We start from the raw sequence: 13,122 nt of genomic DNA on the forward strand, positions 1-13,122 counted from the left end.
TTAAGGCTGGCCTTCACTTTATGAGATTCAGGCATATTCTGAGTTAGATTCAGGTTAGCCTTGACTAGTCCAATTACCTGAAGTTGGTATGCATTGATGGTGAAAAGAACATAATTAACTTCTCTCCATATTTTAATCGGAGAGCCAGGAGTGCTCACAACAATCCTACAGTGGTGGCAGTAGTAAGTACTGTTGCTGGTCCTCCCCAAAGAGTGTGATTTCACTGTATATTTTTCATATGCATGATTGAATTTCTAGGTAATTGTTGTATTGTGATGCCTAGACTTCACACAATATTTAAACTGTGCTCAGCATGTTTCGTAAAAATATAATCTACTATTAGTACTTTATTGCTGTACTTTATGCCCCCAATCAATAAAACTGAAACTTTAATGGACTTATACATTATAACAACATCTGTAGAAGTACCATGGACTGCACTGAACATATTTCAGTGTTTGCTTCTCACAGGCAAGCAGCAGAGCTTTTGTTAATCTCCAGCCATTAGGAAGATTTAAGGCCTACCATTTGAACCTTCAGATAAAAATGATGTTAATCCAGTATAATATATTAAAAGAACAACTTCATATAATTTGTCTCTTTGCACATAATGGCTTCTCTGTTGGCAATTTGATGTGGCTATTCAATCAAAATGGTCAAAATCCAATGTTTCTAGAGGATGTGTAAGTTATTTCAGGTACACGGGTAAAAGAGAATGAAAATGCTGGAATCTAGAACAAACAAAAACAGAGAGATGGAAGACCTTTATGGGTCAAGCAGTTTCTGTGGAGTCAAATCATGTAAGTTGGCTTTTCAGGTCAAAACCCTGCATCAGGATCTCGAGCTGAAATATTAGTGTACTCCTTTTGCCTCCACAGATGCCTCTTGACCCACTGGGTTCTTCCAGTGTTCTCTTTCAGGTTTATCTATATCTGCACAACAGTGAGATACTTCAATGTGCATCAATTTGTAGTGATTCAATATTATAAAAAGGGACTGTGGGTCCTAGAAATCTGAAAGAAAAACAGAAAATGCTGGAAATGTCCAGCTGAACAGGCAGCATTTGAGTGAAGAGAGAAAAAAATAATGTTTGTGAAAACTGAGAAACAGGGAATACAAGCAGCCTCTTCCACTTTTAAAAAATCAAGCACTGATTGGGTGATCGTTTTGAAGAGCACCTGAGTTCAGCCTGCAGGTCTGAACCCAAGCTTATGGATAGCTGCTCTTTAATTCTCCATCCTATTCCAACTCCTTGTACTGTTGCATTGAAGTAACAACAACACCTCACATATTTCTCAGATGTTGTAGCCTCAATATCAAATCCTCTAACTTTAGGTAACTGAATTTTTTTCTGTCTGTGTCAGAACTGGCAATTTCTGTCAGTCATCCATCTTTTATTTGGTTCAGTTTTTCCCTATACATTAGTACAGTCTTGCCTGCTATTAGCAAAATGTTGTAGACATAGAAACATGATTTGCTTGTCTCATTAACATTTAATCTCTCCTTGTGATGAATTTTCCCTTTGTTCTATCCAGCCTTCAATGCTGCTGAAAATTAACTTGTTTTCTCTCTTCCCTAGTCTCACATCTGAAATGTCAAGCTTTTTTCTCTTTCTATAGATGCTGCTTGACTTGCTGACTGTGGCATTTTGTTTTACTTTATATTCATGGCTCAACAGAAAAATTCTGCAGCATTTCTTTATCAGTGATAGGATGGATCCTTAGCTAATAGGAGGCTTGTTTTAGGAAGGTCTAATTGGCAGAAATTCTCAACAGCTTCAAAATCTTTACTTGTGGCTCCTAAAACATTGAAATGATCTTCTTGTAACTAGTTGAGCTCTCAATGCAATGAGAGTTAATTTGATGTGCCACAGGCTTCAAAACTTTAGCAAATAATGCTGGATTAACAACTAAGACATTGAAACAAATAACTAACATAGTATTCAGACAGGAATTTCATTATCCAATCATGATTTATTTTAACATTTAACGAGAATTATATACATTTGTTAACAAATTATATCTTATGATAAATTGTATCTTATAGATATCTTATAATAAATTGTATTTGTTAACACCAATCATTGTTTTGTTGACTTGATCACAGGAACATTTCATGGAAGTGATTAAGAATCAAGAGTTCCTTCTGCTCCCTTCCAGTGAGATTGAGAAGATCCTTGCTAGTGATGATATTAATGTTCCTGATGAGGAGACCATATTCCAGGCTCTGATGTTGTGGGTAAAGCATGAGCTACACAAAAGGCAACAGGATCTTGCAATGCTCTTGTCTTACATCAGACTACCATTACTCTCCCCACAGGTAAAGGAAAACACAAAAAGGCTCCAGCAGCATTTGGCACTGAATTAAGTAATATTAACCTTATTCAATATATCTCTAATATTCCAATGAATATTCCAAGTCTTCATTTTCCTCTATTGACTCAATAGCAAAGGGTCTGTTCTTGTTATCAGAGTGAATCAGTTGCTATCATAATGACAGGTCTAAGGACAGAAGTAGGCAAACTCTTAAGTACTTCCTTTCTGATGTGAAGAACAGTTATTCTCCTCTAGGTTTTGTAGGGCAAACTAAATCTCACCTACCACCATCTCACACCTCCCCCACCCCAACTGCAAGTATTTCAAATCCCCATTAGAGCAAGTCCCATTGTCCATTCAAGTGATCCCAACAGCTTTATTTTCCAATTACTTCTGAGGTGGAAAATTAAAATCAAATGAGGCTTGAGATTTAAAATCTTGCAGGTCTAATTTCTATGGCTGAATTTCGGTCATGAGTTATATTGTCAGATTCTGTTAAAGTTAAAATCAAGCCTTTAGTCTTAATCATAGAGACAAAATTGATAACTGTCATATCTAATACAAACAAATCTATAGACAGTTAATGATTTTAATTATTATCACAATAATATTTGCAGCCTACTGCAAACTGGAAAAATTGGAAAAACATAAAAACAGAGTGTGAATCATTTTCTGAAATAACATGTTTTATGACCTATAGTGACTTATGAATTCTATTTATTGTAGCTGTTGGCTGATTTGGAAAATAATCCAATGTTTGCTGATGACTTGGAATGCCAAAAACTCCTTATGGAAGCAATGAGGTATCATTTGTTGCCGGAGCGACGACCCATGATGCAAAGTCCCAGAACCAAACCAAGAAAATCAACAGTTGGAGCACTTTATGCAGTAGGAGGAATGGATACTAACAAGGGTAAAAATAAAAAGAAAATTGAAGTATCTATTGAACATAAGATGGCTAATGTGTAAAGAATTAAAACTTTCTTGCATTTTTTTCATAACAGCCCTACAAATGACATCAAGACACTTTCCTTTGTAGGATAATTTTAATTGGCTATTTAGAAATGGCTATTTTCTGCTTATATTTTTATTTTAGATGTTATTTCATCCTCTCTTCAACACCTTCTGGAGTTTTGTGGATATTCCTCTGCTCAGAGGATGAAATGGGAATGACATATTTGAGTAAAATTATTTTTCAGCCTTCCAAAGAGAACCTTAACTTTGATCTGACATCCATGTTCTCTTCCCTCAGTTACTTTGATCAAACACTTGGCTGCCATTTTATGTCTCCACAACTGGTCACAGTTCAGATTAGAACCTCCCCTCCATAGGATTAGGAGAATATCAAGTAGAAAGTCATGGTTGGTGAGATGTGCTTTCAAAAAAGTATTTTGGTCCACCTTGGTCCAGTGTATCAGCCATGCTCCTCAATTATCCCCTGTTTATTCATAAACACATTCTTAATCTACATTACTACCTCATACAATAAAATTGTCTGCTGCGATAGTTAAGGCAAGAGGCCAGAATTCACAGTAATTTTTGTTAAGAGTTAGAAGTTATTCATTTAACTGAATTCATACTTCCTGATTTATAATTCTGCAGTTAATAATTGTCATAATTTCTCAGATGTATCATCAACTATTTTGATAGGTGCCACAACAGTGGAAAAATATGACCTCAGGACAAATACCTGGATACAAGTAGGCACAATGAATGGGAGACGTCTGCAGTTTGGTGTGGCAGTGATCGACAATAAACTGTACGTTGTTGGTGGAAGAGATGGATTAAAGACATCCAACACTGTTGAATGTTACAATCCAATAGCCAAAATCTGGTCGATAATGCAACCAATGTCCACTCATAGACATGGACTAGGTGAGAAATATTTTAAAAATTATTTACAAACTTTTGAACTTAATAACATCCCTTTTGGTGAAGGATGCACAACACTATTCAATTTTATATGGTCTTATGGAGCATAATTTTGCAAAGCATAGCAGATTTACATGTGGCACAAAGAACTGAATGCCTTTAAATGTTTCTATTTAAGCTGCCTCAACCATTTCCTCTGGCACACCCCAATCTCTGTGTGAAAAGGTTACCCCCCAGATTGTACATGAAATAAGAGCTCAGCAGGATGGGAGCATCATTAGCGTGGATATAGACTTGAAGAAAGGTCACAGCATGGAGAGTAGGAATAAATAAGTTATGTTCAGTGTGTCAGATTGTCAGAAGAAGGCACCACAGGTACTGAGTCCTCAATTATTTACAATTAACACTGAATATATTATACTGTTGTTTTAACTAATTTTGTTGATAATGCACAGCTAGGAGTGAAATTGAACTTTAACAAGGGCTCAAGGAGTCTGTAAAAGCACACAAACTGATTCAAACAAATGAGCAGATGGAGTATGATGTGGGAAAATATGAGATAAAATGCTTCAATGAAAAAAATCTGAAAAGGATAAATATTGGTATCCTGAGGGGCCTTGGTTTTGCTTCAGAGAGTAAACCTGCAAGTCCAACACACAGTTAAGAAGACGAGGAATACATTTTGTTTTAAGAGGCATAGATGTAAGGAAATCTTGTTTAAATTCTACAAAGCTTTGGGTGAGGCCAATTTTAGATCACTGTTTGTCGATTTATTTATGCGCTTTAAAGAAGGATGTAGTTACTTTGACATAGATTTACCAGGTTGATCCTGAGAATAATGGGATTGTCCTATGAAGAGAGATTGTACTTATTAATGTTCATTACATACAAGGTTTTAAGAAGGCTTTGCAAGGCAGGTACTGAGGCAGTTTATTCTACTTGTTCTGGGACTAGGGCGCATAATCACAGGATAAAGGATCGGTCAGGGAGAAAATTCTTTCTTCAGAGGATGGTAAATCTTTTAATTCCTTCCTTTCTGGATTGTGGATGCTCAGTCACTAGATATCTTTAAGCAAAAGTTCATTCGATTTTTGAAAACTAATGGGAACTAAGGACCTGTGGATCTGGGGACAAAGGAAAGTGGATTTGAAATATATTACGTAGTCACAATCTGACTGAATTGTAAAGCAAGACCGTGGAGTTATATGTCATACATCTTCCTCCATTTCTTATACTCTGATTCAATATCTTCACCCATAAAATTCATGTTTAGAAGGCACGACATTTAAATTAAATCGACACCCAAATTTGAAAATATCTTCTCATGGCGGCCAGGTTTACATCTTCATGATTTGGAATAAAACATCACTGCCTTACTTGGACCCTGTATCAAAGGATTGTGGCATGCCTACTTCTCAGTCAGTAAAAGATTTTCAAACATTTTTTCCTTTCCTTCATTTTTTTCTTGCATTTCATATTACATTTTCATGGGCAAAATTACTTTATTTTAAAGATTCACTTAGTTCTCTTAATGTCTGAGTCACTTTAAATTTTCCAGATGCAATCAGATTTTCCAGTTACACTATTACCGAGATGAATGACAGTCATCTCTAGTAAAATGTAAACTGGGCACAGCGATTTGCATAGTTGTATTGTTAAATATGATATTATGTAAAGAGTCTCATTTCCTCCAGTTTCTTGAGAAAATTTGCATGTAAGTATCTCAATCCATAGAGTGGCTTAAAGTTGCTCTTGTTATAGACTATAAATGAAGTGAAATCAGAGCTTATCTATTCTTTCAGATTTGCAATTTTAATGGCTTTACAAATGTTAATTATTGCCTAACAATCTCTCTTCATCATTAAAAACTAACTGTACAAGATGTGGGGGTCTCAATCCTGTAAACTTAAAGTGAAGAAGGTAAATACTTCTCTTGATTTTTGGTCATTTTGGAAAATCCAGGTTGTTGTATTTCCAAATTAGATTTGATATGACATTCTAATATATCTTACTTTTAACCTGGAAGCTTATCTGCTTATATGCTTGTGGTGAACTACATATACCTGTCTGGACTGCTCCTGTGGCTCCTCCCACAGACCCCTGCTGATGCTAAACTGTAAAGAGCAGCTTGAAATAAGCTCTCTGCAGAATATTCTTTAACAATCACAATCCTGGCACAGACCTTTCCAGAGAGGGAATAAATATTGAGGACTCAGATATAGAAATCAATAGGTACAAATATTGTTAAATACACAGAGATCCCTAGTTATGTGCTGTACTCCCAGTACATCAGGCTCCATGCCAGAAGCATAATGTCATAAAATTAACATATGTAATTTGCAGTGCCCATAAAATTATATATCCTATAGCATTTGTTACTACATTCTTGATGTGCTCTTTTTTGATGAATTTGATAAATTTGATGAAATTGAATATTAGATTTATACTTCATGTTAGTATAGCTTTAGGAAAGGGCAAGTGATTTGCGTGACAGTAGTTAAAATTATGTTGAAGGGCCTTATTTAATATTGCATATTGGTGATGCTATTTATCACCAAATGCATGCCAATACTTTTGTTTTTAAATATCCTTACAGGACAGGATGGATTCTGTCACAAGCTGTTTCATAAACATGTTCTTAACGAAAACAGAGCACATGATCACTTCCTCCTGGCCAGTTAAAGAATAGCATAAGATAGTATAAAATACAGAAGAATTAGAGAATACATTTTACCTTGCTACCTCTTGTGCTGGTCATAATCTTCACTGACATATCAGAGAACTATGATATATGATGACCACCAAACTTAAAACATACTTGGATTCTTGGATTTCTAAAGCTAGGATATAGGATATATAAATATAAAATCAAATATTCTTTGCTTTACTTGGTTTCAAATAAACCTCATAGAATCAAGATCAAGTCACTAAATCTGTAAAAGATACGATAAGTCTTACTTAGATTCATCTGACTGGCAATTGAAAGTCAATCTTGGCAAGTAACTACAATTCCATGAGTTCATCAAATCATCATACCCGAGGCCTGATATGGTCAATCTGTCAGAAACCTTGAAGCAGGTGGTCACAGTAGAACTGACAGTGCCTCGGGAAAACTGTAATGAGGAAGCATTTGGGTGTAAGAAAGTCAAAAACCAGGAGCTGGTAGAATAGAGCCAGAGACCAGAGTGGAGGTCACGATGTGAGCCTATAGAGATAGGGTGTAGAGGCTCTACTGGTTGTTCACTGTGCAGAACCTATGGTACCGGTATTTGTTATTACACGGGATGCAAAGAAAAGAGCCATCAGGACCATCACAGAGGCTGCTGAGTCAGTCTGCAGATAGCTATGCATCAAGAGGTGAGACCCGTTGGAGAATGCTGCTGGCACACAAGTCAGGGCCCAATCAATGCTGGCTGGGTTGCCTGGGTGACGGTGTCGAATGTTGAAAGACCCAAAACACATGATAACCCCAGGTTACAGCTCTGATAGTGTATCCCAGTGCATCTTAGGACGTATCTCAGCATTGAATCATTCTAGTCTTCCTGCTGAAAATGTGAAAACTAGATTAGGACAGCAGAAGCAAAATATTAGTTCACAAATATAATTAAGACCAGTATCTGCAAATCATGGAGGTGAAATGTTGCACATGACCTAGGCGCAGGGAATTAAACTGATCCATGTAAGTGAAAATGTAGACAGAAACAGAGCAATTTTTTTATTAACTGATCTTTGAACTAATGTTTATGGTCAATGGCAGTACCTCAGAAATTGCTGATGAAAAGTTGTTATTCTAAAGCATCTATTTTTTGCTCACTGACCTACTGAAGTTTTCATACACTTCTGTTTCATTTAAAATGTGTGACATTCATTGATTTTTGTTTTGCATTATCAATATCCAGTAATCCATTGTCATCTGCAAATGAGTTGCTGCATTGGACAACATTTTGTATACAGCCCAGAGATTGGGCATCTAAGTTAATCTTAAGAATTGTAATAGGTTTTGCCTTGTGTTTCAGAAATGGAACAGAGCATCATTTAAACCATTATGCATTGTGACATAACACAACAGAGGATGTTGAGTTCAATGCAGGCTCAATCTGAAACATGAATATACTTCAATTTTATATTAAAAAATCATGGCCTAAAGATTTCTAAAACTGAGAAAATTTTGGAAGCCTGTCCATGATCATAATGGCAGAAACATGCTGTCAGTTTAGCTCAGCAACATTCCTCAAATAACAATGAGATAATGACTAGATCATCTATTTTGTTGTAAAATGATTAATCTTTGTGGGATGCAACAGAAGGGAAGTAATGGCAAATAGAGAAGTCAGCTTATAACACATGAATAATGTAGCTTTCTCTAAAAGATCAATAATTTATAACAATTGATGTTGAAAAAGACTTCAGATGACTGATAACTCTAATATACTGATTGGATGGGAGCACAGAATCAAAAAGGAAATACAGTATCATTTGTTTTTCTTTAACATATCAGTCAATTAGTACATCTGTCCAATATGCACATGAATACATCAAATACTGTTGAGTGATTTATTTTATTATTTGGATTTTGTTCATTGTCATGATAAGTTGGAGTTGTCATTCTTCCCAGCTACATTGTTGCAGCAGTGAATAGCTGTATTCTACAACGTGCTCTTTTCCCCACTATGGTTAAGTATTACAATGGTTAAGTATTATGCATTGTTATCATAATATTATCATAATGATATATTTCCCAAATATTGAATAGTCAATGAACATTCATACCTTGACTTTCCTGCTGGTGTTACATTAATATGGGTGATTGTTCAAATAAGATGAATTGGTCATTGTAAGCATGAAATTACATTTGTTAAAAACTAGTTCACCTTTCACAAATCATCGATAATGATAGAAATTCAGTACTTAATTACTAGAGTAAACTAGTGGTGTACAACTGTTCTGTAAAGAGGGCTAGATTTACAATCCAAATTATGGACTCACTTTCAAGGGCTCTTCATGTCATCGATATTTATTGCTTATTTATTATTTTTTTCCTTTTGTATTTGCAGTTTATTGACTTTAGCACATTGGCTGTTTATTTATCTTGTTGGATGCAGCCTTCCATTGATTCCATAGTGATTCTTGGAGTTACTGTGTATGCCTGCAAGAAAATTAATCTCAGATTGTACATGGTGGCATATATGTACTTTGATATAAAATTTACTTTGAACTTTGAACTTCTGAGGCCACTCATGAGAAACCTCTTATTTGAATCAAACATACCTGGTTGTTTATGTTCTTAGTCATATTTAAAGACACTGCTCCACTCACCTCCTCCTCATTGTGCTGGACCCTACTGCTCCATTGCACCCTCAATCCACCTCCTGTGGTCTTTGGCATCTTGCTACTCATTTCAACACCTTGCATAAGTTACAAACTTCCTAACATCTATGGGAGAGGAAAAGAATTACCAGGATAGGTTGATGACCTTCTATCAGAGCTATGTAATGGGGTTGTACCCACTGATACTATGCTATGGGGTTTAGAGCCTGATGTCAATTTGGAAGATCAGACTGGGCCCAATATATCTTGGACCTTGCTTTGGATGGGCACTAGGGACAGAATAGATGACATGGAGAGTCATCTTTCCCCTATAATCTTCAGCCAAATGAAATAATTTTTATTTTATTTTATTGTATCTATTTTTATTTTTATTTAGAAATACAGCTCAGTAACCGGCCCTTCTGGACTAATGAGCCCAATTCAAAGGTTCAAAGGTTCATTTATTATCAAAGCATGTATCCATATACATATTTGAAATTAGTCTTCTCCAGATAGCCATGAAACAAAGAAAGAACATGAAAATCATTCAGAGGGGAAGATCAAACCCATCCATCCCACCTACAAATAAGAGTGACGAACGGATCATCAATTGCACCCATTGTGACCAATCTTACGTATCTGGAATGTTGGAGGAAACCCACGTGGACAAGAGGAGAATGCATATACTCATTGCAAATAGTGGCAAAATTAAATGCAGGTTGCTAGTACTGTATTAGCATTACGCTAGCTGCCTCTTTCCAAGCAGTTGGGTCTATCCTAAATAGCCCTGGCCCACAGCCTCTGTTGATTTTATCAGAAAGCTGGCACCCATTGCCCATTTCATTCTCACAATCACTGTCATAGCCATGCATCAGGTAGCAAAATGATGTACGGCCAGTCAGGCTAAATGTTGCAGAGGTATCAAGTACAGTTGAGCCAAACTGGTGAAGCGCATGGATTGCATGTGGTATGTTGTGCACATATAACTTAATGCAAAAAGGACAACATTATTGAGGTTCAACACATCATAGCGCTTTCAGCCATTTCACTTAATATAATTTAGCTTTATCAGTGATTGATTTCATTTAGACATGAACATTATTCCTATTACAGAATGTTGTATTTATTTGGGTCATTTTCTTCAAGATGCAGAACTTTATTTTATATAGCTAGATTTATTTATTTCAAATATTTATGATCAAATATTACATGTTCTGATCTTCAAAATATTTTATGGACAATTTTATTTCAGGAGTGGCAGTACTTGAAGGACCAATGTACGCAGTTGGTGGACATGATGGGTGGAGTTACTTGAACACAGTAGAGCGATGGGATCCACAAGCTCGTCAATGGAACTATGTTGCCAGCATGTCAACTCCAAGAAGCACTGTTGGAGTTGCAGCACTAAACGGCAAGTAAGTGGCTGCCTATGAGACTGTTAAAATTTTTGCAGCACTTCACTAGTAAGTGACATCCATAACTTTCCAATAACGTAATTTATCAAGTTCATAAATGTACAAAATAAAACTAATATAAAATGCATTATAATTCAAATAAGATTTCATACATCTATCATCTTCAAATTTTAAGAAGATTTGCAATAGTAGTATTGGACGTACACAAAAGGCCAGTTGCCTCTGAGAAAAATGTATAAATGTTGTATATACAAATACTTCAAAAGATGGGAGTATTATTGGACTAAGCAATAGAAAAAAAGATAGAGCTAAGTGGGAAATGTAAGACAGAAGTCAAGTTTTAAAAAATTCCTCAGTAAGTCACAGAAAGATCATCTGTAAAGTAATGGGGAAAAACTGCTATAATTAAGCGTGCAACTTCCTTATGCAGGCAGAAGAAAATGTAGGAAAGGCAAACCAGTTCTAAATCAGTCTCAGGGTATTGCTGATATTGTCAATTCCACCCGCTCCCCAACTGCAAAGGAACTAATTCACACAACTTTTGTCAATGTATGAAACAAATATCCACACAAAATGTTTGATATGCTAACTATTCATTTGATGACAGATGAGAAGTTAATTGCAAGTAGGTCATTGCATCCAAAGCACATTTGTTTCAGACATCCTGGTTCGTCGGAGAGTAGCAAATAAATTAAGTGATAGGTAAATAGGGGAAAAAAAGAGGTTCTTGATTAGAAAGGGTGTCAAAAGTTAGGGGTGGAAGTCGCAGAACGGACTTGAGAGAGAAAATACAGAATATCAGCCAAAATCGAATAGTGGAGCAGACTTCATGGGTTGAATAGCCTAATTTTGTTTCTATGTCTCATGGTCTTATGAAACAAAGGCAGCAGTCTGCAGTGTATTCATGTGATGATGGCTGGTTCTTCACTTGTGAAGATCAGAAGGGAGCTCCGTTGCTGTAGGACTTTTCCTTTCACTTGTGCTGCGTAAGTTTATAATGAGGATTGGTGTGTGCAGACTGATTCTGCCCTTTACGCTTGGGGACACTCTATAATGGCACAGCGAACTGTGATGATTGCAGCAACCACAGAGCTGTAGGTTGAGGATTGGTGTTTCACTGAGATAGACTGCCTGGCAAGGCTAACAAGTCCCATCTACCCGGGTTTGGAATCGGAGTTGTCCTTCTGCTAAGCTGGCTGCTACCAAGGCTAATGAGTCCAGCCTACCCACCCAATTATGCTGCCGGACATTCGGTCGCACCATGACATAGCAAACTCAGTAAGAACAGGAACTCCACATGAAGGCTTTGCTATGGACACTGAAGTATAGGAGAGACCATATGCAAGTGACTTTCTGCATGGCAAGCGAATAGTGGTACTGCAGTGGTCACAACACCTGGAAAGGAGAGGCTATGGGAAACAAATCATCTTCCTTAAGTGAGCAGGATGTCCAGCCCAGAACTCATGCTTCCTCATGTGTTTATGTAAAGGCTGTTTTAAGTTATAACAGATCTTTTCCTCTTCCCACAATTGAAACATAGAAACATAGAAAACCTACAGAACAATACCGGTCCTTCAGCCCACAAAGTTGTGCTGAACATGTCCCAACTTTAGAAATTACTAGGCTTAACTATAGCTCTCTATTTTTCTAAGCTCCATGTACCTACCTAAAAGTCTCTTAAAAGACCCTATCGTATCTGCCTCCACCACCATTGCCAGCAGCCCATTCCACGCACTCACCACTCTCTGAGTAAAAAACTTACCCCTGACATCTCCTCTGTACCTACTCTCCAGCATCTTAAACCTGTGTCCTCTTGTGGCAACCATTTCAGCCCTGGGAAAAAGCCTCTGACTATCCACATAATCAATGCCTCTCATCATCTTATACACCTCTATCAGGTCACCTCTCATCCTCCGTTGCTCCAAGGAGAAAAGGCCGAGTTCACTCAACCTACTCTAATAAGGGATGCTCCCCAATCCAGGCAACATCCTTGTAAATCTCCTCTGCACTCTTTCTATGGCTTCCACATCCTTTCTGTAGTAAGGCAACCAGAAATAAGCACAGTACTCCAAGTGGGGTCTGACTAGGTTCCTATAAAGCTGCAACATTACCTCTTGGCTCCTAAATTCAATTCCATGATTGATGAAGGCCAATACACCATACACTTTCTTAAACACAGAATCAACCTGCGCAGCTGCTTTGAGCGTCCTATG

General features: G+C 36.9%; 1 protein-coding gene across 2 annotated transcripts in view; it reads left to right on the top strand.

Moving 5' to 3' along the window:
- The window catches only part of LOC140734448 (kelch-like protein 4), a 372,728-nt gene that overhangs the window by 338,825 nt on the left and 20,781 nt on the right, over positions 1–13,122 (top strand). For both annotated transcript variants that reach the window (XM_073058400.1, XM_073058399.1), the window contains exons 5-8: positions 2,107–2,319; positions 3,042–3,228; positions 3,966–4,190; positions 10,747–10,909. In XM_073058400.1, coding sequence (XP_072914501.1) covers positions 2,107–2,319; positions 3,042–3,228; positions 3,966–4,190; positions 10,747–10,909 — 788 coding nt within the window. The remainder of the gene's footprint in view (positions 1–2,106; positions 2,320–3,041; positions 3,229–3,965; positions 4,191–10,746; positions 10,910–13,122) is intronic.

The sequence above is a fragment of the Hemitrygon akajei genome, chromosome 10, assembly GCF_048418815.1.
Source record: "Hemitrygon akajei chromosome 10, sHemAka1.3, whole genome shotgun sequence".
NCBI lineage: Eukaryota > Metazoa > Chordata > Chondrichthyes > Myliobatiformes > Dasyatidae > Hemitrygon > Hemitrygon akajei.